Source organism: Larus michahellis, chromosome 24 (genome assembly GCF_964199755.1).
Source record: "Larus michahellis chromosome 24, bLarMic1.1, whole genome shotgun sequence".
In the NCBI taxonomy this organism is placed as follows: domain Eukaryota; kingdom Metazoa; phylum Chordata; class Aves; order Charadriiformes; family Laridae; genus Larus; species Larus michahellis.
Window position 1 is genome coordinate 3,790,080 of NC_133919.1, and position 23,662 is coordinate 3,813,741.

Below are 23,662 nucleotides of genomic sequence, written 5' to 3' on the forward strand. Positions count from 1 at the left end.
TCCCAAGGGTGGTTTAAGATGTGAGTTTCTGCCCGCTGCCGCCCCCCGAGGTTGCACACCAAGGTGCTGCGTGTTGCGGGACACCCCACGGGGCACCCTCGGGGGGAAGCAGGCAGGGGCGGGGGGGTTGCTGCGGCTCAACTTTTGGGGTGGGAGGGGGCCGGGGCAGCTCCGTGTCCCTGCACTAAGCCCCCGGTGCCGGCGGGACGGCAGGCACGAGGCACAAGGTCCTTACGACTCCCGGGAAAGGCTCCCGAGCCCCGTGGGAAGCGGGGAGCGGGAAGCGGGGAGCAGCCCCGGGGAGGGGACGGGGGACAGGTAGCCCCAGCGTGGGGTGAACGGGCCCGTTCCCGGCTGGCTGCTTTTGGGGGTGTCGATGGCGGCGCCCCGGTGTGCGCGAAGCAGCGGGGCCGACACCTCTCCCGGGCGCCCCGCGGGCGGTTCCGCCGTTGCAGGCTGGGGACGAGGTGACACCGAGCCTGAGGTCGTGCAGGGAAGTCGGTGGTGGGGGATCCTGTTTCGGGGCTCGGGGCACCCCGCTGCAACACGGCCGGGAAGGGGAAGGAGGGCGGCTTCCGAAGGAGAAGTGGGATCTGCCGGCGACAGCGGGGCCAGTCTCCCCGGCAAGGGAAGTTCCAATGGGGAGGAAGTGCCATCCGCCATCATCGGGTGCTGCGGGGTGTGGGGACACAGGTGACCCGCTCGGGACCGGGGCCTGGCAGCTGCTGGTTGTGCCAGGGCTGGGCCCCGAACGCACCCCCCCGGAACCCCCCCCAAAGCCAGGGAGAGCGGGCAGCCAGAGCCAGGGACCATCGGGGACCCGTGAGCGGCAACGGGGGCTGAGACAGGGGCGCAGAGGTGGGGGCGCAGATTCAAGGACGCAGGGATCCAGTGTGGATTTGGGGGTGCAGGGATGGGGGTGCAGGGGTGGGGGTGCAGGGATGCAGGTGGATTTGGGGGTGCAGAGATGAGGGCGCAGGGATGGGGGTGCAGGGGTGGGGGTGCAGGGAAGCAGGTGGATTTGGGGGTGCAGTGATGGGAGTGCAGGGATGTGGTGTGGATTTGGGGATGCAGGGATGGGGGTGCAGGGATGGGGGTGCAGATTCAAGGATGCAGGGATCCAGTGTGGATTTGGGGGTGCAGAGATGGGGGCACAGGGATGGGGGTGGATTTGGGAGTGCAGGGATGGGAGTGTAGAGATGTGGTGTGGATTTGGGGGTGCAGGGTTGCAGCGTGGATTTGGGGGTGCAGAGATGGGATGCGGGGGGGCAGGTGTAGGGATGGGGGTGCAGGGATGGAGCACAGATTTGGGAATGCAGTGTGGATACGGAGGTGCAGAGATGGGGGTGCAGGGCTGCAGTGTGGATATGGGGGTACAAAGGTGGGGGTGCAGGGATGCAGTGTGGATTTGGGGGTGCAGAGATGGGGGTGCAGGGCTGCAGTGTGGATTTGGGGGTGCAGAGGTGGGGGTGCAGGGATGGGGATGCAGGGATGCAGTGTGGATTTGGGGGTGCAGAGACGGGGTGCAGGGATGGGGACGCAGTGTGGGTAAGGGGGTGCCGGGATGGGGGTGCAGGGGTGCAGTGTGGATCCGGGGGTGCAGAGATGGGGGTGCAGGGCTGAAGTGCGGATTTGGGGATGCAGAGGTGGGGGTGCAGGCATGCAGTGCGGGTATGGGGGTGCAGGGGTGCAGTGTGGATTTGGGGGTGCAGAGATGGGGGTGCAGGGTTGCAGTGTGGATATGGGGGTGCAGAAATGGGGGTGCAGGGATGCAGTGTGGATCCGGGGGTGCAGAAATGGGGGTGCAGGGATGCAGTGCGGGTATGGGGGTGCAGGGGTGCAGTGTGGATCCAGGGGTGCAGAGGTGGGGGTGCAGGGCTGCAGTGTGGATATGGGGGTGAAGAAATGGGGGTGCAGGGGTGCAGTGCGGATCCGGGGGTGCAGAAATGGGGGTGCAGGGATGCAGTGTGGATTTGGGGGTGCAGAGGTGGGGGTGCAGGGATGCAGTGCGGGTATGGGGGTGCAGGGCTGCAGTGTGGGTAGGGGGGGTGCAGAAATGGGGGTGCAGGGCTGCAGTGTGGATCCAGGGGTGCAGAGGTGGGGGTGCAGGGATGCAGTGTGGATCCGGGGGTGCAGAGGTGGGGGTGCAGGGGTGCAGTGTGGGCAGGGGGGGTGCAGAAATGGGGGTGCAGGGGTGCAGTGTGGATCCGGGGGTGCAGAGATGGGGGTGCGGGGCCATGGTGCAAATGGCAGGGAGCAACGCTGGGGCGAAGGGACAGGGCGCAGCTCTGGGGACACCAGAACGCGTCGAGGGGGGGTGTTTGACGGGACACTGTGGGTGCAGAGGGGTGTCTGTGCCCGTGCGCCTCCATCCCCATCTTGGGGGGGGGGGAGATTTGGAGGGGGTGGGGGGTGGGGGGTGTCCATGTGCATGTTCTCGCGTGTGTGCGGGTCTGTGCGTGGCGGCGTGAGCCCAGCCGTGCCCGTGCAGGGGCCGGGGGTCCATCTGTCGGGCCGGTCCGTGTGTCGGTGTGTGGCTGCGGGGGGAGCGGGAAGTGGGGGGGGGGGGGAGGCCAGCCGGAGCCGGCCGAGGTAAGCCGTAGCCATGGCGACCGGAGCAGGATCCGGTGGCCCCGCAGGGATGCTGCTCCCGCCAGGCCTCCCCGGCCGCCCGGCCCCGGGGGCTGCCACAGGTCGGTACCGCCGCACCGGGACCGGAACGGGGCCGGGGAGCGGGGCGGGGGGGGGGGGTGTCACTGCTGGGCGGTGGGAGGCAAAGCCGGGGCTGGGGGCAGTCGCCATAGTGGGGACGGGCTTTGGGGACCCCCCCCCCCCTCCCCAGACAGCCCCGACGCTGACAAAGGGGGCCGAGGTCCCGACCCCGGGGGGAGCTGCCCTGCGCCCCCCACCCCGCATCCCACCCCTCCCGCGTCCCCCCCTCCCCGCTCCTTCCTCCCGGCTCTCCTTTGCGTCCCTCCACACCTCCTCTGCCCGCCCCCCCCCCCCGCCCCGGTCCCCACATCTCTCCCCACCCTCCGCATCCCGCCCTTTGCATTCCCCAACTCCTGAATCCCACCCCCACCCCCCCAGCTCCCTCCCCTGCAGCCTCCTGTATCCTTACCGCATCCCACCCCCCCCCCCCCGCTCCTCCCTCGCTTTCCATCTCCCCCGCACCCCCTCCTGCTCCTTGTCTAGGGGGGGACCGAAGGAGCCTCCCCCAGTCTGAGCCAGGCTGCCCCAGTCCCTGATAAACGCCTGGGTGTTGGAAGCATCCCTGCACCCTGGCACGCCACAGGGATGCTCCTGCGGGGGGAGGGGGACACGGACAGGGGGTTGGGGTCAAGCAGCAGAGGAGGACCACGCTCTTCCCCGCTGCAGGGGGATCCCAGTTCCCAGCCGCTTGGGAAACTGAGGCACGGGGAAAGTCTCGGCAGTGCCAATGTGGCCACCAGCTTCACGTCTGCCCTGCGCCATCGTGACACGTCTGGGTCTGGCCCTGTCCCGGGGCGGGTTAAACCCCTCTTTCCAGGGATGATGTGTGTTTATCGGCAGCGTTGTATTCCCCGGCTTGGAGGGGACCTGGAGAGTGAGTGGGGCAGGGGACCGAGTCCCATGGAGCCGTGGTGAACCCGAAAAGCACCAGGGAAAATGAAACCACCCCAATGTTGAGAGGCCCTTGGTGACGCTCGCTTCCACGTGCCAAATCCCACGCAGGAGGCTGTAACGGTGTCTCCCCCCCGGGTGTCCCCAGCCCACTTTGGCCAGAGGACCCAGAGAGGAGGAGGGACAGGGCTGTGACGGAGCTTCGGCTCCCCATGCCGCTGGAGCAGCCTTGAGACAGCTCTTCCTTCACAGAGATGGCTCACATCGGGGGGGAACCCTCTCCGGGGGCTTTCCCCAGCCCCCCGAGCCTTCAGCCTCGCCGAGGAGCCTCCACTCTCTTTCCCATCCCTCCTCCCCCTCCGCCGGCCCCGGTGGCTCCGGCCCAGGGCAGAACAATGCGGCCGGTCCAAGCCTCCGTGCGGCCCCATTTCTCAGCCAACCCTTCGCCAAGTGGGAAATCCGGGGCAGAGTAACCTAGTTTCTGGGCTGACAAGGAGCTTTCTGTCCTGGCCAAGCAAGGTGGCAGGGACGGAGCTGCCCTCCCGGGGCTCAGTGTCCCGGCGGGCGGATGGTGGCACTGGGGGAGGCAGGTAAGGAGGTGCCAACAGGGCAGGATGCTCCTCAGCCTCGTCAGGAGTGGGCTATCGGGGTGCCTCCGATGTGGCTATGGTGTTGGGGGGACACCAGGGCTTTGGCTTCGGTGGGTTTCTCGCCCACGGCCATCCCAAAGCAGCCTGGAGTGGAGCCTGACAGCTACAGGCTGGTTGTAGGGGCGGTGCTCAGCCCCGGGGGGCAGTTTGCGGGGGTGACGCTCAGCCCCGTGGGGTCGGTTGTGGGGAGCAATGCTCTGACCCATGGGGTTCTTTGTGGGGGCGATGCTGATGCTCAGCCCCAGGGGGCTGTTTGTGGGGCCAACAGTCCCATGGAGTTGTTCGTGGGGGTGATGCTCGGCCCCATGGGGTTGGTTGTGGGGGCGATGCTCAGCCCCGGGGGGCTGTTTGTGGGGCCGACAGTCCCATGAAGCTGTTTGTGGGGGTGATGCTCAGCCCCATGGGGTTGTTTGTGGGGGCGATGCTCGGCCCTGGGTGGCTGACAGTCCCATGTAGTTGTTTGTGGGGGTGATGCTCAGCCCCATGGAGCTGTTTGTGGGGGTGATGCTCAGCCCTGGGGGGCTGTTTGTGGGGGCGACACTCAGCCCCATGTAGTTGTTTGTGGGGGCGATGCTCGGCCCCATGGGGCTGTTGTGGGGGGCAATGCTCAGACCCGCTGTCGATCCTCACAGTCAGCAGGAGAATCGCCATCGCTTTGCTCTCACCCTAAAGATTTCCCCGAAGCCAGGAAAAGAACCCAGGCATCCGGGGACCCCGTTGGCACCCACATCCCCCCCCGGGCACCCCAGTCGGAGGAGCGGGAGCACCCCGGCTCCCATCCCAGTTCCCTCCACCAGGCTTCGCTGCCCTCCCGGCGGGGACACAAGGCAGCGAGGCGGGAGCAGGCGCCCGCTGCCCCAACCTGCTGAGGCTCGTCCTCTTCCAGCAGGACTTTCTGGTTCCCGTAGTCCCCGCCGGGGCCACGCTGGGCTGGGCCGGGCCACTGCGAGCCCCGCCACCAGCCGGGCTGGGAGCCCTGCAGCGCGGCTGGACCTTGGCCGGGCGCTGGGCATGGGCCCGCGAGGGTCTTGTGGCCGCAGCCCCCTGGGGCCAGGCGCCTGCCGGGTGCCGATGCTCCAGGGCCGGAGGTGAGCCAGCTCTGTCCTCGCCCGCCGGAGAGGTAATGCCACTCGCTGGGGACACGGTGGCCACCTGCAAGGGGTCCCGGGGACCACCCGTTTCTCAAGATGTTGCTCTTTCCCCATTGCTTCCAGCAAGAGCTGCAAAAAGAGCTGCAAGAGGGGGGTTTCTCGGTCCCCCCCACTAATTTTCTGGATTCTCCGGCCGCTGATGGAGCTGCACGGGGGAATCCCTGATGGGGTCGGGCACTGTGGGGCTCTGCGGGGGCATCTGGACACCCCATGCCGGGGGGGGAGACCCTGTCCCCACAGGGTGTGGGGACGTCTCCGTCTGTGCAGCGGGAAGCTCTCAGCCATATTCGGGGGCCCACGTGTGGCTTCAGGCGCCGGGTACCCAGGGCCCCCCCGCGCCGGGTTGCTGGCTTCCCCCATCTCGTTTCCGCTGGGTAACACGCAGCCCCGGCAGCGCTCGCCCTAACCCTCGCCCTTCCCGCAGGGATGGTGCCGGGACCCTCGAGGGCTACATCCCTGCCGCCCCCCGCCATGCCCACCGCCGCCCTCCGCCTGCTCTGCGGCGTGGTGATGCCGGCCGCCATGCTCTGCGCCGAGCCCCTGCCCCGCGTCGCCTTCCCCAGCGGTGAGTACGGCACCGGGCTGGGGAGGGGATGGGGACAAGCTGGCTGGGGAGGGGGACAACATCACCTTGGCACAGCATCCGTGCCCAGGGGGGCGCATCCGTGCCCAGGGGGGAGCATCCGGCGTCAGGGCGGCCCCATGGGCTGCTCTCCATCACAGCCTCCCCGCCTCGTTAGCCCCTCTCATTAGCCCCTCTCATTAGCCCCACGACGGGCTGGGGCAGTGGGACGGTGGCTACGGGGCTGGGGACGGGGGCTGGTGGCAGCAGGGCGATGCGAAGGGCTACGGGGCCGCTGCGGGGGCAGATGTAATGGGGCTGGTCGGCACCCAAATGGCTTTTGGAGCGGGAGGTGGGTGCACCCCAGGGTGCCAGCTCCGGCAGAGCGATTTTAGCCGCCCCCCCCGGCACCCAGGGATCCGCTCAGGGCCACCCTGGGTGGGGGGAAAAGCTGCCTCCTCGGGGGGACGGGACACTGCGTCCAGCCAAATGGCAGGTGGCAGAGCAAGGGGTTTGGGGGCGGGAGGGCGGCGGGGGGGGCAGGCAGGAGAGGTCTGTGCCCCCATGGCAGGGCCGTGCCTGGCCGAGGCCCCTGCCCACGCCACCACTTCCCTTTCCCCACGCAGCCGTTCCAAGAATTGCAAAATCTCCCTTTTCCTTTTCTCTATTTCGGTGGCTGGCGGGGGGCAAACAAGAAGCCTGCGGCCCCCTAGCTGTGCCTGGGGGCACTGTGGGGGCTTGTAACCCCCCAGGCCTCCGCCTTGGGGTGCGGCATCCCCAAAACGCCCCACGGCTGAGGCCCCAAAGCATCTCGGGCAGAGCTCGCAGCCCAACAAGGGAAAATGCGCCCCGTTTCTTACGGGCAGCGCAGGGACATCAGAGGGCGAGGGCAGCAGCTTGGGGACGTCCTGCTCTTGCAGCACGACCTGGAGGCGATGGGGGGGGGGGTCAGGTGGGGACCTGAAGGGGAAGTGGGAATGGCAGTGGGGGGGCCGTGGGGGAAGCGATGCACCCCATTTCCTACGTGAGCGGTGACACAAGCCGCAATGGCAGCTGCCGCCGCATCCGCCCCGGGGTTGACGGTGATGCCGGGACGTGCGCGTGTGTCCCTTGGCCCCCATCATCCCCTTTTTGCTCCTGCCAGGGGACCCCCGCCGGACCCTGACCCATTTCAGCCAGGACAACGTCTCCCATTACGACATCTTCCTCCTGCACGAGAGCGAGGAGGAGCTGTACGTGGGGGCACGGGACCGGGTGCTGGCCCTCGCCGTCGGCACCCCAGGCAGCATCCGTGCCAAAGCCTCGGTGAGCAGCAGCTTTTGGGGAGGCTGGAGCAGGGGGGAGGTGGGGGGGGGGGAAGTTGCCCTCCACTGTGCCTCAGTTTCCCCTCTCGGGCTCGGCGGCCATGGACACTTTCCCTTCCCTCCGCAGATAATGTGGGGACCCACGGCTGAGAAAACCTCCGAGTGCGCTTTTAAGAAGAAGAGCCAGGAGGTGAGACAGCATCACGGTTTGGGGGGGGTCCGGCAGGGCTGCAGGGATGCTCAGCCCCCGTCTCTTGCTCTTTCCCGGCCTCCGCAGACCGAGTGCTTCAACTTCATCCGCGTCCTCGTGGCCCTGAACCAGACCCACCTCTACGTCTGCGGGACCTACGCCTTCAGCCCCGCCTGCACCTACATCGTGAGTGTCCCCCCAGCCGAGGAGGGGGACGAGGGGGTGTCTCCAGACGTGTTGTGTCTCTGTTGCATAGAACCATGGAACGGTTTGAGTGGGAAGGGACCTTGAAGACCATCCCGTCCCCTCCCCTGCCCTGGGCAGGGACACCTCCCATCAGCCCAGGTGGCTCCAAGCCCCGTCCAACCTGGCCTTGAACCCCTCCAGGGATGGGGCAGCCACAGCTTCTCTGGGCAACCTGGGCCAGGGGCTCACCGCCCTCACGGCCAAAAATTTCACAGTGAAGTCGTCTCCCCACTTGCCGAGCCCCGCAGCTTCCCCGCAGGCCAGAGGGAGTCCGCAGCCGTTTCTTGCAGATTTGGGGTTTGCTTTAACTCCCTCCGTTGATTTTTTCTCCCCTTTTCCCACAGCACCGGGAGAACTTCACGCTGGTGTCCAGCCGCAGAGGACAACCTTTCCTGGACGGGAAGGGCCAGTGCCCCTTTGACCCCCAGCACACCCACACGGCCCTGCTGGTGGGTGAGTAACGAGGCCAGTGGCCCCCATGGGTGGGCACCCATCTCCGGGGTGGAGTGGAGCGGGGGGAGGTCCCTGCCGCGGCTCACCCCTGCCCCGTCCCCGAGCAGATGGCGAGCTCTACGCCGGCACCATGAACAACTTCCAGGGCAACGAGCCCATCATCTCCCGCTCGCTGGGCAGCCGGACCCTGCTCAAGACGGACGCCTTCCTCCGCTGGCTTTCGGGTGAGCGGGGAGACGGTCCCTGGGAGGATCCCCCCCCTGCCTCGCCCTCCCCATGCTGGGGGTGTCTGCAGCCCCCCCCTCACCCCAGCTCCTCACCCACCTGCCCTGGCTGTGCCCCACAGCCGACGCCGCCTTCGTGGCCTCCTTCAGCATCCCTGGAGACGACAAGGTCTACTTCTTCTTCGAGGAGACGGCCGACGAGTTCGATTTCTTCGAGCGGCTCCTGGTGCCGCGGGTGGCCCGTGTCTGCAAGGTGCAGGGACGATGACGGGGGACGATGACGGGGGACGATGGCGGGGGACAATGGGGATACCCAGCCCCTGTCACCCCAGGGGCTGAGCATCCTCCCGCCTCCCGCAGAGCGATGTCGGGGGGGACAAGGTGCTGCAGAAGAAGTGGACGACATTCCTGAAGGCCCAGCTGGTGTGCTCCCAACCTGGCCGCTTCCCCTTCAACGTCATCCATCACGCCTTCGCCCTGCCCCGCCGCGACGGCGGTGCCGACTTCTACGCCGTCTTCACCTCGCAGTGGTGAGTCCCAGCACCCGGGGGTGTCGCGGGGGCGCCGGGGACCTGCATCCTCCCCGTGCTCACCTTGCTGTCCCTGCAGGCAGGCGGGCAGGGCGGGCAGCGCAGCCGTCTGTGCCTACAGCCGGGAGGCTCTGGAGGAGGTCTTCGAGGGCAAGTACAAGGAGCTGAACAAGGAGAGCTCCCGCTGGACGGTCTACAGCGGCGCCGACATAAGTCCCCGGCCCGGCAGCGTGAGTACTGCCCACCCCCGGGGGCCAAGACCCTCCTGGGGGACGATGCTGGTCCCCATGAGGAGTGGGTTTTCTGTCCCAGTTCACCCTGTGTGCTCGCACTGGGGTGAAATGGTGGTGGCGTTGCAAGCGGGATGGGAAGGGGATAGTGGTCCTTTTTGCACCCAACTGACGCTGGCACAGGGCCGCCTGGTGGCCTGTCCCCCCCCGTCCCCGTACCTCAGTGTCCCCCCGCCAGCACTGACTCCTCTCTCCCTACAGTGCTACATGGGTCCCTCCTCTGACAAAGCCCTCACCTTCATGAAGGACCATTTCCTGATGGATGGGAAGGTGACACCCACCCAGGGGCAGCCGCTGCTGGTGAAAACGGACGTCACATACACGCGCATCGTGGTGGACGAGACTCGTGGCGTCTCGGGGGCCACCTACCGTGTCATGTTCCTGGCCACAGGTGGGTTTCCATGGGGGTACACACAGGCCACCTGGTCACCCCTCCTACCCTTCCCGCGTCCCCCTAAAACACCGGTGATGTCCCCTGTGCCCCTGCAGCGGAGGGTTTCCTGCACAAAGCGGTGGAGCTGCCTGGGGGTCCCCACATCGTGGAGAGCATCCAGCTCTTCAAGACGCCGGAACCGGTGAAGAACCTACTGCTGGCTCCGGGGAAGGTAGGGGATAGGGATGACCCAACAGCCCACCCCAGCCTGGCACGGGGGGGCAAGGGGGAGGCTCAGCCCTGCACCTCTCCCACCCCAGGGCATCCTCTTCGTGGGCTACTCCGGTGGCGTCCTCCAAGTCCCGTTGGCCAACTGCAGCCTGCACCGGAGCTGCGCCGAGTGCGTGCTGGCGCGGGACCCGTACTGCGCCTGGCACAGCCTGGAGGGCTCCTGCCAGCCCACCCGCACCGCCGTCGCTGCCGAGGACATGTGAGCCAGGGAGGGAGTGGGATGAGGACGGGACGGGGGACGGCGGAGGGGACCGGGATGCTGATGCCGCTCTCCCGGCCGCAGGAGCGCGTGGGTGCAGGACGTCGAGGAGGGGAGCCCAGACACCATGTGCCACCGTGGGAGGGCCATGCCCCGAGCCTTGGGGACACAGGAGGACCCCGCCGCAGAGAGTTGAGTATGGGGGGGCACGGCGGGATGGGATCTGGAAGGTAGGACATGGGGGGGCACTTCATCACCCCGCTCTCCCCCTCCGCACCCCGCAGGCATCAGACCCCAGCTCAACGCCGTGGTCCACCTGCCGTGCCCCCACCGTTCCGCCCTGGCCACCTACAGCTGGCAGCAGCCCAACGGCCGTCGGGACCAGGGGGACACGGCGCTGCTGCCCGACCACACGCTGGTGGTCATCATGCGACGGGGGACTGTCGGCACCTACAAGTGCCTGGCCACCGAGAACGGCTACACGTGGACTGTGGCTCACTACCAGCTGCAGGACCCCGGCGGGGCGGCCCCCCAGCCGGATGGGGTGGCTGAGGAGGGGTTGTCCTCAGCCCCCAGCACACCCGGGTCTTACTGGCCCCAGTTTGTCACCGTCACCGTGCTGCTGGCCGTGACGCTGGCCGCTGCCGCCTGCCTGGCCCTCCTCGCCTACCACGACCAGCTCAAAGCCAGGAGCAAGGTGCGGGGGTGCAGCGCGCCCCAGAGCCCCCCATCCCAGCGCCGGGAGAAGGTACCCCTCAACGGGGGGACAGGAGAGCCCCCGGCACCCGGAGTCCCCACCACGGAGGAGGAGGAGGAGGAGGAGGAAAGCTCCCGCGCTTGCTGCCTCCAGCTCGATGGGGACATCGATGCTGATAACAACAGGGTCCGCGTCCCAGCGGGGGACACGGCGTGACGCCGCCAGCGGGTCGGGGAGACTGTGGAGAAGCAGCGGGGTGTGAGGGGGATACGAATGTGAAGGGTTTTTTTTCTTTTTTTTTTTTTAATTTAATACGTGTGTTTTAACGTTAAGGTAACATTATGGGGTAGTGGCGAGGGGCAGCGGGGTGGGACGGGCCCCGGGAAGCAAGGGGGTGGGACGGGGCAAGGAGGTGGGTTTGGGGGAGAGAGGGGGTCGAGGCAAGGACACGGGGACAGGGAAAGGACGTGGCACAGAGGAGGGACGTGGCCGTGGGGCAAACACATGGAGCCAAGGGCAGGACGTGGCCGTGGGGTGGGGACGGGGGGAGCTGGCGGATGCCGACACTGGTGTCGCCCCAGGGAAAAAAAAAAGAAAAACTGGGACCCATCAAAGCTGCAAAATGGGGAAGGCCGATCCCAGCTGGGCTCCATGGGCTGACCCCATGGGCACCCACCCTGCGCCGCCAGACCTCCCCACCCCGCTCCCCACCGCCCTGGGTGCTGGGGGGGGGACGGCACCCCATCGCCTGCCCCCTGGCCAGCCGCGGTGGTGGAGCCCCCCCACTTCTCCCCAGCTGCACCCCCCCCGGCGTTGGCCCCTGCTGCTTTTTTGATGACGTTGAGCCTTCTTTTTTTTTTAAGACGAACAAGCTGTAAATTTTCCTGCTCTTTGTACATTTGATTTTTTTTTTTTTTTTTTAATTAAAAAGGAAAAGCTACTGCGTTGTGCTGCTGGGTCCCAGGAGCAGGGGAGGGCAGCGCCTGGCCCCTCGGCCTCCGGCTTCCAGGAGTGTGTCAGTGTAACCGGGGGGGGTGTGCGTGTGTGTGCACTTGTGTTTGTGCGTGTGCAGGGATGTGCATGGGATGCGCACACGTGTGCAAGGTGTGCACAGGTCCAGAGGAGGCCCCGGAGCTGCTGGGAGGGCTGGAGCCCCTCTGCTGGGAGGACAGGCTGAGAGAGCTGGGGGGGGTCAGCCTGGAGAAGAGAAGGCTCCGCGGAGACCTTGGAGCCCCTTCCAGTCCCTCAAGGGGCTCCGGGAAAGCTGGGGAGGGACTCTGGAGCAGGGAGGGGAGCCACGGGACGTTGGGAATGGGTTGAAACCAAAAGAGGGGAGATTGAGATGAGATGTGGGGAAGGAATTCCTTCTTCCGAGGGCGGTGAGCCCCTGGCCCAGGGTGCCCAGAGAAGCTGTGGCTGCCCCATCCCTGGAGGGGTTCAAGGCCAGGTTGGACGGGGCTTGGAGCCACCTGGGCTGGTGGGAGGTGTCCCTGCCCAGGGCAGGGGAGGGGACGGGATGGTCTTCCAGGTCCCTTCCCACCCAAACCATTCTGTGATTCTGTAGGCTTAAAGAGACCATCTCTATCCAGAGAAACTCCCAGGTGAAGAGCTAAGATGGGAAAAGGCTGGAAGGCGGCACTGGCAAATGGAGAAACCGAGGCCTGGACCATCACCTTGGCCAGATGAGCTTTGAGGACTCCACAGTCCTCATGGAGGGATCATTTTCGGGGTGGGCTGAGCACTGCAGATCTGACAGGCCGGCGCCGGGGGCCAGGCTTGGCACAGAGAAGGGCAAAGGTGGAAGCGGAGACAACTGGAAGGGGACCCTCAGCTCCGGCGCGGGGGCGGGAGGGCGGTTTGGACTCTCCGTCTTTGCTGCCCGAGCCGAGGGCGTTTCCTGACTCCGTGAGTCGTTCCCGCTGGGGTCTGTCCTCCAGCCCCTCTTGAGCAGTGGTTCTCGGGGGCTCGTGTGTGTGACCAGCGCCCTGCGCTCCTCCTGGGCCCGCTGGGGCGGCTGACGCTCGGTACGTCCACAGCTGCGACATCTCCGTGCGCGCCTGGAGGCGCTGGCCCTTTAAGAGCCGGGATTCGGTGCTGTCCCTTTAAAGGCGAGGCCTCCCCGCTGTGCGCACGCGCGATGCGTCCCCTGCGCCTCTCGCCGGGGCGCGGCGGGCGTCCGTCCTCTTTATTGCGGGCGGAAGCACGCGGCGCCTCTTCCGGAGCGGCGTCAGCCCTTCTCCAAGATGGCGCCGGCGCTTGGGCGCTGATTGCTCGGGCGGCGCGCGAGGGCCCCGACGCGCTGCCGCCGCCGTTCACTTCCGGCCGGCGGCCGCCGTCGAGGGACGCGGGGGGGAAGCGGCCATGGGGCGGCGGGACCGGCCGGCGGCGGGGCCAGGCGGGACGGGGGCCTCCCGCCCGCCGGCCTGAGGTGAGGGGGTGGCGGAGGAGGCGGCGGACCCAGGCCGGGAGGCGCTGGGGGGGGAGCGGGGCTCGGTTGTGGGGCGGGAGGAGGGGGAGGCCTGGGCGAGCGGCCGCCGCGGCCCGGCTCTGTGCCGGTGCTGTGGGTGGCTGGTGGGGTTGGGCGCGCCTGGGGCGGGTTGGGGGGCGCTGGCCGTGGGGCGGGAGGGGGAGCGATGGGGAGCCCCCGGGGCAGGATGCTGGGGGACGGCTGGCGGGGAAGGGGGGCGAGGCGTCGGGGAAGCCGGGGTGCGGTTTGGTGCAAGACCCCCGTGGGTGAGGAGCAGGGTGCTGCGCTCCTGGGGGGGCCTGGGGGCGGGAGGGGACGGGGATGGAGGTCCCCTGCGACTCCCGGGCTGCGGGAAGCAAAGGTGGGAGGGGGAGAGAGGGGGGGAGACGGCCGCGACGTGAAACCGGGGCGGTGGGAAAGGCGTCTGGTCCACACAGCTGCTCACCCCGCCGGTGACCTTGAGCGGGTCCCATGCCAGACTCTGCACGTGTTCGTAGAATCACAGAACGGTTGAGGCTGGAAGGGACCTTTCAGATCATCGAGTCCAACCGTCAACCTGACGCTGCCCAAACCCCCACTGACCCACGTCCCCCAGCACCGCGTCTGCCCGGCTTTTAAACACCTCCAGGGATGGCGACTCCACCACTGCCCTGGGCAGCCTGGTCCAATGCTTGACAGCCCTTTTGGTGAACAAATTTTTCCTAATATCCGTCCTAAACCTCCCCTGGCGCAACACGAGGCTATTTCCTCTTGTCCTGTCGTTTGTTACCTGGGAGAAGAGATTGACGCACACACCCCCTCACTACAACCTCCTTTCAGGTAGCTGTAGAGAGTGATAAGGGTCTCTCCTCAGCCTCCTTTTTGCCGCCTTTAGAGCACGTCTGATCTTTTGTCTGCCCAAACATAAGCACCGATGGCTTTACCTGTGAGGTAGGCGGGTGGCTGGCTGCGTACGGCCGGCTGCGTACAGGCTGTGGGTGTGTTGGGAAGCGCTGGCCTTAGAATGTCTCTGCCTCATCGTTTACAGAGCAACAGCTGCTTGCGGAGGAACTGCAGATCTTCAGTGAGGCTGGTTTTATGTCCACTTCCCTCCCAGGGTAAATTTAAAGAGTTTGAAAACGCAGCTGCCACCTTGGACCAGGTTTGGCATAGCGTGGCATGGATAAAAGGCTTCAAATTTGAGAGACGTGTCACGGATTCGTTTGGTCTCGTGCTTTCCCACTTGAGAGGATCTCCACAGGCAACCGCCTATAGCAGTTGGGGCTTGGGAAGGCGACCTCGCCGCCTGCTTCTGGATGGTTCCCAGGCCATCGTGCGAAGGCATTAGTATGCTGAGCAGGAGACGCCCTTGGCCAGGGCTACACAAAGGACCCGTCTTAATTTGCCAAAGAATCATATTTAGGTAGAGCTGCAGCAAGAAAAGTTTGGAGAACGGATTGCTGGGGCTGCATTAAAAAGGAGATAAACTGAGGGAAGGCGTTGGCACAAAGTTGCAGTCTGTGTTTAGAGGGATGAAGCGGTGTCCTGTGGGTCAGACCACAAACTAGGGAGAGAGCAGAAGCAGGTATAGTCGGCTTGGTAATCCTCTGCTTTAATTAATTCCTAGGCAGAAATTCACAAAATGCTTTTCTGTTCAGGGCGAGAAGTCACCATCTGCATAGATCTATTGAAGCATAGTTTTGACGTGGAAACTGTTCAAGTGTGGAAGTACAGAACGGCTCCATGACCTGGGAGGGGAGCTGGTGTACTTGTGATTTGTTTTGGAGGGCAGGCCACTTCTTTTGAGATTTGGCAATTACTTTTATGTCGATCTCCCCAAAATTACTTTGAAAGATCATCAAAGAGTTACTGAAACTGGATGCGACAAGATCAGACCTTGCCTCTGAGCAAGGCCCTGGCTGGAATTTCTGGAGGAATAAATGCTCTGAGCAAAACTCTCGTCTTGGCAGAGCGAGAACTGTGGCCGTGGTGGTCAAACCGAAGCATCCCTGGTGATGGCAGGCTGCCATCCCTCTCCACCTCCCGCAGGAGGAGCTTCTGGCTTCGATTGCCTGCAGGCCCTGGGATTAGAGTGACGTTGTCTTTTTAATTTAGATCCTAAATGAAAGCGGTTATTAGTAAGAGTCCAAAGAAAGTACGGTTGCTTCCTCAAGGAGATTATGGATGAAATTCTAAAAACAAAGCGCTGTAGCACATAACACTGAATAAAAATCAAGCATACTTTTAAAATTATTATTTATTTGTTGTCCTTAAGGTAGTGGTGAGGATTTTTCTTAGCAGGTACACCTTACCTGTCACACGGGGAGCCGTGCTACAAATGGTTCCGTTTTTAGGTGGCAGAGGAACTTGGAGTGTGGAATAAGCCCCCAGGCTTCACCAGGAAATTGCATTGGATAGTTTTTATTTTGTTGGGGTTTTTTATAAAATATTAAGCTAAATGTAACTCCTGACAAGAGGAAAATAATGTTTTTATAGGTGCTGTGTGCAGATAATTCCTGTGTAGGAAGCTTTATGCTGTCTAATTATGCCTGTATTAGTGAACGAGTAATAGTGTAGTTATAATTAAAGCAATACAACTTTTGTTTAGACAAGCCGTGGTATTTGTTATGCGTTATCTGTCAAGTCAATTGACTGGAACAATGAAGTGCAGTTTTCTTTTTACTGGGTAAAACAGGGTTTCCCCCCCACCTTCCCTGTCGGACCCGGGTGCCCTGGGGTATTTTTAACTTCACTGTCCATCAGCAGGAGTGGTGGCAGCCTGTAACGCTGTTTGCTGATCTTAAGCAAATATTTTGTTGGCAGATAGGCAATGAAATGGTCCGTTAATAGCAATCGCCCTCCCCCCCATGGTTTCATAATCAGAATTTCTTCTCTGTGCCAGAGGGTAAGTAATTGCCCGTTGTTTTGTTGTTGCGTCTCTAACCAAATGGCTGTTGGCTGTTTGAGCTCTCTTCGTGCAGCCTGCAGTTTTGAGGCGTTTGCACCACGGCCTTTCCGCGTTACACTGATAACGTAAAATGGCCCCCAGATTGCTGCGTGGTGCTGGCCGCATCTCACGTTAAATTTCAGTCATTGCTCGGTCTAGATTCAAAGCGAATCAGTTTTCAGATCTCTGGTTTTGGCGCGCTTGTTCCAATTTCTGCATTTACAAGTGGAGCTACTCGGTATCGCTCTGCTCTCCAGCAGTTCTGCCTGTTTCTGTGCACAGACTTCCGATACCCATTTGCCGGAGCCTGGAATATAAGCTGTGATGCGGCTGCAGTCAAGCGCTTTCTAATAATTTAGCAGCCTGTTATTCCTGAAAGACCCTTCTTTCAATATGGGAAGAAGGTCCTTGTGGTCAGCGAAATAATTGGTTTCGTGTTGGGTTGATTCTATGAGGTGCTCTTTTTGCTTGTATATGCCTGGCCCAGCAAGGAGGTTCGCTAATTCCAAGCTCGGTTAATCATGCACCAAATTAGAGCAAATTACAGCCAAAAGGGAAGACGGGTGGAACTACCGAGAGTCTCGTCCTGGGGAAGCAGCTGGGATGCGGCTGCCTTGCGGGATGAGACGCAGGGATAGTGCTTCAGGGGCAGGAGCTGGGCTCGGGCAGGGTCTGCCGGAGGAGGCTGAATCAGGAGCTTCCCGCCTCGTCCCTCGGTTCCTGGTGCTCTGAATGCTGCCAAAATTGGAAGGACGGCAGGTTTGTGAGCGTTATCGTACCAGAGGGGATGATGCAGTACTGGGAGTGAGGGTGAACTTTGCTCGCCTTAGCTCAAAAGCGCGATTAGGCACTGCTCAACTGAGAGGTCCCTGAGCTGTGATTTTTAACCCTTTCTTTTCAGGGTCTTGGTCATCAACATGGAGACTCTACATGGCTGTTTGCATTTGCCTTGTTCTCCCATTGTTGCTCTTCTTTTCACGACCTTCTCTTCCCCCTTCCCTGGCTTGCATCACCCTCCAGCTTTAGGAAGGCCAAAATGGAAATGCCCAGAAAAATGCGTCTTAATTTGTGCAGAGAATCTGGGAACACAAACGGAGACGTGTTGCTTCCTTCTTTGTACAGAGCCCGGAACTGAAAAGTGACATCCTGACGTCTTGGAGCATCGCAAACCCGGAATGACTGGGAAGAAGCTGCTTTGGTTGACAAGCCATAGTCCTGCCTGTTCGTTAAAAGGTAGTGCTTGCTGTCGGAGCGGTGCTCTTTCTCCGTGGATCTCAAACTGCTTTGCAAAGTCTGGCAAGCTTTGCTTTGCAGCAGAGTAGTCTGGACCGTAGTAAGAACTGCCGTGTGTGCAGACTGTTAGAGTTTAACAAATAGCGGTGGTGACATCAGAAGGTGCCGCCATCAACCACGTGATACGGCCCTGCTTCCCGAGGTCACAGTCCCACTGCTCTGCCCACAGAGTGGTTTATGGGTGCTTCAGGAGAATCAGCGAAGTGAGGTGACGTAGGCTGCTTTACCTATCTTAGGTGCTTCGTCATCTACTGAAAGTGTCTCTCGTTTCAGATGCCAGCACTTCCAACCTAGGCAGTCACGACGGGAGGGCTGAGCCTGGACCTGCTCTGTACTTTTGAGGTCGATCTGGGACATACCACCTCTCCTTCCCCGCTCCGAGGAGTCATGGAGGACAAACGCAACATCCCCATCATTGAGTGGGAGCACCTGGACAAAAGGAAATTCTACGTGTTTGGGATTTGCATGACTATGATGATCCGGGTGAGCGTTTACCCTTTCACACTTATCCGAACACGGTTGCAGGTTCAGAAGGGCAAGAGCCTATACAATGGGACTTTTGATGCGTTTGTGAAAATCCTGCGGACAGAAGGGACAGCCGGGCTCTACCGTGGCTTTTTGGTCAACACTTTCACCCTGATCTCTGGACAGTGCTATGTGACAACGTATGAGCTCACTCGAAAGTATGTGTCACGGTACAACAACAACAACGCTGTGAAGTCGCTGGTGGCGGGCGGCTCAGCCTCCCTGGTGGCCCAGAGCATCACGGTGCCCATCGATGTCATCTCCCAACATCTCATGATGCAGAGGAAGGGGGAAAGCATGGGCAGGTTTAAGGTGCAGAACCAAGACGGCAAGCGGATGTTGGTCTTTGGCCAAACCAAGGACATCATTGTACAGATTTTCAAGGCCGATGGCTTTAGAGGCTTCTACAGGGGCTACGTGGCCTCGCTGCTCACCTATATTCCCAACAGTGCGGTCTGGTGGCCCTTCTACCACTTCTATGCCGGTGAGTGAAAGGAGGCTTTGAACGTATCTTATCCTGGGAGGCCTAGAAGCCCCTCAGATCAGCTCTGAAACTGTGGACCCAGCGTGGTTTGCTTTCTGTCTTTGATTTGGGGTGGGAGCAGAACCTGTCTCGAAACAAATAGCTGTATCCAGTTTAATGGAGTTCTGCAGGTGTTGGGTGGAAGCTTAACTGTTTGTTTTAAATGCAAAGTATAGGGGTCTGACTGTTAGAGGACTTAAAACTCGGTCGCTCTAGGCAAGAGGGACCTCATGTGTCTACTTTGACTTCCGCTAATCCCAAATAACGCTTACTTTCTGCATGGAAGTGAGGAAGGCTGTTGTCTGGCATTGGGCAGAGTTTTGAAGCCACTGCATAAGTACAATTCCTCTTTCAGTTCACGTGGGCTCTGGAGTCTCATATATGGCAGAACGATTTCTAGAGCTGCAAATCTCATAGCAAAACTAAACAGCAGGCACAGAGAAAAGCCAAATCTTCTGTGGTTTTGTGTTTTAAGGTTATGTTTCAGTTTCCATACCTTTAAAACTGGCACTAAGCCTTGTGATACAAAACGACACTCAGCGGCATGTTCTCTCTCCCTAGCTCAGCCCTGCTAATCCTCAGGGTGTTCCCAAATACTAAAGATGTTGGTCAGCTAAGATTTATTTTCCACCCCCCCAGTAATCCTTTAGATTTGTCGTGCAGCTTTGCATGTGGTTTTTAGACTAATATGTACCTAATAGCAATCTGCCTAAAAGTGATGACAATGAGAGGCTCAGATTTCACTGTACTAGGCTTAAAGTGTATCTTGGAAATCAACTGCTTCTAAAAATACAGGTGTGGCGAATACCTAGTTTGCTTTTCAGAGTGGGTAACAATGGTTATACATCAGTGGTGCCTTTAAATGGCAACAGCACCTCGAGATGTTGGTCCAGTCTGAACTTCTGGGGAGCGCTCCCTTCGCTCTCCGTGTCCATGATTTTTAATACTGAAAATCCGCCGTGTTAATGGTAAGACTTTCACGCCAAAAAGGTTCAAAATCTAAGAACGAGAAAGTTGATATGGAGCGAACGGCCTCGCTCTCTTTCCTTGTCTTCTGGAGTGGCAATCAAGATGATGCTAAACATTAAGCCCCAGCTTTCAGTACATCTCTGCTTTGGCTGCCTTTTCTAGTCCCCTGTCCCTGGGTAGAGTGCAGGTCTCGGCTGGCAGCGCCGTTGGTCATTGAACCTTCCTCGGGCTCAAAGTACAGCGCTGGCAGCGATTCAGCTCCGTGTTCTGGGTCAAACACAGCAGCTTCCTTCCCTCTTGCCAGAGAGACGCAACCACCCCATCATCCAAAGAAACTGGGACTTTTGGACTGTCTTCCCTACGACTTGAACCAATAAAAGTGGGGGAGGTTCAGATCCCGTTTGCCAGGTAGTGGGAGCAGAATGAGGAAATCCCTGGGCTGAGCAGGACGCAGCGCTTTTCTCCTGAGAGATCCCGCGGCGGGCTACCACGTGGATATCTCTTGGACAGTGTCCTCGGTGGTAGTGGCAGCTTTCTGGAGCTGTGTGAAACTTTGCAGGCAACTTCCGATAGCTTTGTCTAAAGGTTTCCCCCGTGCCTTTTACAGGGGGGTGAATGTTTCCGTGCTCTGAGCTGGGAACGTACAGCCTTGTTCTGCCCTCTTTGCCCAGCAGGTCTGAGCGCCTGCGGTTGAGCTGATCAGAGGCTGTGTGATGGAGCTGCTGGGGTGTTGACGGGCTTGTTCCCTGCGCTTTGCTGACTTTCTGGTTGATGCAGAAAGCACCGTTCAGACATGCTGTGGGAGGAGGTGACAGGTTGTAAATCAGGGATTCTGCCCACTGCAAATCAGTCTAAATTAGCAGGTGGAGTTCAGGAAGTGATAAGCAGCCACTCGTCTGAAACTTTACTCTCTCTCTCTCCCGTTCCCAGAACAGCTTTCCAGCTTGACTCCTAAAGACTGTCCCCATCTCCTCCTGCAAGCTATATCGGGGCCACTGGCAGCTGCCACAGCTTCCACCCTCACCAACCCCATGGATGTCATCAGAGCTCGGGTTCAGGTAAGAGCTCAGCCTGCTCGGCACGTCTGTCTGCAACAGCAGCATGACGCAGGGGTGGGGTGCGGTCTCGCCTCTTTGATCTCTGTGGCTTCAGGTAAACGGCTCCCCTTCTCTCCCTGTTCATAGGTTGGTTTGTCCTAGATATCGTGCTGCTTAATTTACACTCGGCCTTAATAGGGGGCAGCTCAGGTAGCAGGGCTGGCTTCGCCTACCCAGACTGCTCAAATGAGGTTTCCCTCATTTGGCATCCTCCGCGGCATCCTTCAGAAAAGGCGAGGTGCTTCCAGCAGCGTCGGCTCCAGTGAGACTTGAGCTGCCGTGTTGATCCAGCCCCTTCTAGACAGGCGCAGATGGGGAGGAGGAGGAGGAGGAGGAGGAGGCAGGTCTAAGAATCCCACTTACTGCTGCCAGTTTAGGACTTTGTGCCTTCCCCCCCCCCAGGGAGTTCTGGAGACCAGATCAAGGTCACCGGACTGGCTGATCTGTAGTCTCCAGAGTCTTCAGTTGGAGCAGGGCCCCAGAGCAGCTCAGCTTGAAGTCTGGCAGCTCAGTGAATATTTGTTCTGGCTTTGCAGGTGGAAGGCAAGAGCTCCATCATCCTCACCTTCAAACAGCTCATGGCGGAGGAAGGTCCCTGGGGCCTGACTAAAGGCCTCTCCGCCCGCATCATCTCGGCCACTCCTTCCACCATCGTCATCGTGGTGGGGTATGAAACTCTGAAGAAGCTGAGCCTCCGCCCGGAGCTGGTGGATTCGAGACACTGGTAGAGGCAGCCGGTGGAAGAGAAAAAAACACCTTTTGAACCCTCTGAGTTCGGACCGACGGTTGAAAGCTCGGGAGGAGAGGCAGCTGCTATCTCTTTTGCCTCTAAGCTGGTTTCGCAGTACAAGGCAGAAGCAAGAGCAACTGCAATTCACCTCTTTAGATTTGATTGTACACGATGCTCTGCTGCTGTTTTCTGCTTAAATCCATCAAAATGTGACCTTTGGCAACGCTGTTTGCCTGTGACCGTTCATTCAAGAGCAGCCAGGTGCGTGAACGCATCCCGGCGAGTTCTTAATTCCCTTTTTTTTTTTTTTTTTTTTTAAATTAAAGACTTACTGGCTGAAGCAAGAAGCCAGTTTATTCTTTAAATTATTTTAATCTTTGCCAAACTTCCGAGGAGGGGAGTCTAACCGACTGCAGCAGAGCCCTCTGGCGGGTTGTGTGCTGATTGCAGTTGCACTGTGGGAAGCTGGAAGAGTAGAATAGACAAGTAGATTTCTCCAATCGCCCACGCTTATTTCTAGAAGATGTGAGACGAGAGTAACCCGGAACCGCTTAAGACCTTATTTACTGCGTTTTGGGTAGATCTGTACATACCTTTTTTGTATGTTCTTGGAAAATGTTTCCTGTCTCTCATCCTTCAAACAGCGAGCTGGCTGATAGGCAAGTTAGGAGTTGAGCCGGCTGTTTGTAATTAGCTGGTGGCAATTTTGACACCTAACCTATGGTTTTAATCTGTTGTTATTTAATTATTTTTTTTTTTTTAAATTTTATTTTAGGGAAGCTTATTCTGATTTCTGGGGGACTGAGTGGTTGTTCTGTGGCCTTGTTCAATGTGAGTGTCCATACTGCATGTTCAGGGTGGCTGCTGCCACTTCCCACCCGTAGTTAGTTTAAGCCCCGGCAGATGCGGAGTTTGGAAGTGTCAGATTCCGGCAGATGCGGAGTTTGGAAGTGTCAGATTCCGGCAGATGCGGGGTTTGGAAGTGTCAGGTTGCAGTGCTGCCAGCAGCCCGGAGAAGAACTGCAGGGGATGTGAGCTACAACGGGATGTGAGGTGGGGGGAAAAAAAAAACAAAAACAAAAACAAAAAACCAAACCCAAACCCGCTCGTACTGGCTTTTGATCCAGTTCAAACCTGATCGGCATGTTCATATTGAATAAGAAGTAAGAGTTCGCTAATACTTTGTAAGTTTAAATCCTGCTTATCCTGTTTGGGAAGGGCAAGGACGATTCTTCGCGCGCTCTGGCTGGATCAAAACCCTTCAGCTCTTGGTCTGTGTTTTTTACCAGATGAAAACTTGCAGTCGAGTGATGAAGCAAGAGGCTGCTCTTTGGGGGGGAGGAGGAATGAAGGGATCGTTTTGACTTCGCTCTGCTGGTCTCGGGATTTGAGATTTGCCTCTCGCGATGCCAGCCCAGGCCTGGTGCTCATCCCAGGTAGCTGTATGTCTGAGAGGCGAGAGATACACCTCCGACAACAGATACATATCGCCGCCTCTGTTCATCTCAAGGCCGTCACAAGGAATTCTCGGTTGTTGCGTTGATCCTGTGGCTCTTGGCTGCCTTTTCACCTGGGATTTGCTGAGCGTGGCTCTTGCCATCGTTCCGCCGTCCGCAGTTGAGCCGTGCAGGGGCTGGATGTGCCGCGGTTCCTGCTGGAGGTGGGACAAGACGCCGCTGGAGAGAGACTTTTATGTTTAAGGGCAGAACTCGGTTATAAGATACGGCACTCTTTACTGGGGTTGCAGATGAGTCATCAAAGGCCTTTTTAATCCCACCTTTGTTTTCTGCAGCGTTAAATAAGGTGACGTATGCCCGAGCTGTTGGAGCAGCGTGTTCTGCGAGCTGCTCTTCTGTCGCCTTTTTGGCGTTTAAAAGTCGACCCCAGTTGGTTCTTTCTGTAATAGTGGATTCTGCTCTAAAAAGTGGAACAGCGGCGTCACCAGCTTGCAAGTATCCCGAGCCGACGGGAGCCCCGGTCTCACACAAAGGCGGTACTAATACCGATATTAAAAGAAACGGTAATGATCATCCTCTGCTCGTTACCAGCAGGGTAAGTCTGGGTGCGCGTCGCGAAGTGGCGGACAGCACGAATGTAGGGAGACACTTTAAAGCTTAATATTCCTCTCTTAACCAGCGAAGTTCTTGACAACTAATAAACTTCAGAGACCTTCAGTTTGACGCCTGAGTTTCAAAGCGCGTTAGTCGCGGGGAGGGCGCTCGCCGAGGGAGTCTGCCAGGTCCTGCCATCTCACAGCGATGCTTTCTTGGTTTTAACACTTTGCCTTCTGAGTAGTGCCAGGAGGGACCTGACAAGAAACAGCAGTGAAACAGCAAGCCAGGGAAAAAAAAAGAGGTTAAAGCAGGTGT

General features: G+C 60.0%; 2 protein-coding genes and 1 pseudogene across 4 annotated transcripts; all 3 read left to right on the plus strand.

The window, feature by feature from the left end:
* The first annotated feature begins 364 nt into the window (after positions 1 to 364).
* SEMA4A (semaphorin 4A) lies at positions 365 to 11,704 on the plus strand. Of its 3 annotated transcripts, none has more exons than XM_074566242.1 (15): positions 365 to 858; positions 5,829 to 5,969; positions 7,111 to 7,271; positions 7,398 to 7,460; positions 7,548 to 7,646; positions 8,051 to 8,159; positions 8,267 to 8,383; positions 8,506 to 8,636; positions 8,744 to 8,913; positions 8,993 to 9,143; positions 9,405 to 9,594; positions 9,693 to 9,808; positions 9,897 to 10,066; positions 10,151 to 10,257; positions 10,351 to 11,704. In XM_074566242.1, exons 1-15 carry the CDS (start codon positions 639 to 641, stop codon positions 10,977 to 10,979), a joined length of 2,574 nt encoding a protein of 857 aa, XP_074422343.1. In that variant the 5' UTR covers positions 365 to 638; the 3' UTR covers positions 10,980 to 11,704. The 3 variants fall into 3 exon arrangements, with proteins under 3 accessions (XP_074422343.1, XP_074422344.1, XP_074422345.1); XM_074566243.1 differs by lacking the exon at positions 365 to 858 and adding an exon at positions 2,572 to 2,693; XM_074566244.1 differs by lacking the exon at positions 365 to 858 and adding an exon at positions 3,940 to 4,193.
* On the plus strand, positions 4,694 to 5,810 carry LOC141734752 (uncharacterized; annotated as a pseudogene).
* Positions 11,705 to 12,994: 1,290 nt separating the features above from the next.
* On the plus strand, positions 12,995 to 23,473 carry SLC25A44 (solute carrier family 25 member 44). Its single transcript, XM_074566300.1, has 5 exons — positions 12,995 to 13,191; positions 17,279 to 17,389; positions 17,723 to 18,458; positions 20,397 to 20,524; positions 21,100 to 23,473. The coding sequence occupies exons 3-5, from the start codon at positions 17,837 to 17,839 to the stop codon at positions 21,289 to 21,291; spliced, it is 942 nt and encodes a 313-aa protein (XP_074422401.1). The 5' UTR covers positions 12,995 to 13,191; positions 17,279 to 17,389; positions 17,723 to 17,836; the 3' UTR covers positions 21,292 to 23,473.
* The last annotated feature ends 189 nt before the right edge of the window (positions 23,474 to 23,662 follow it).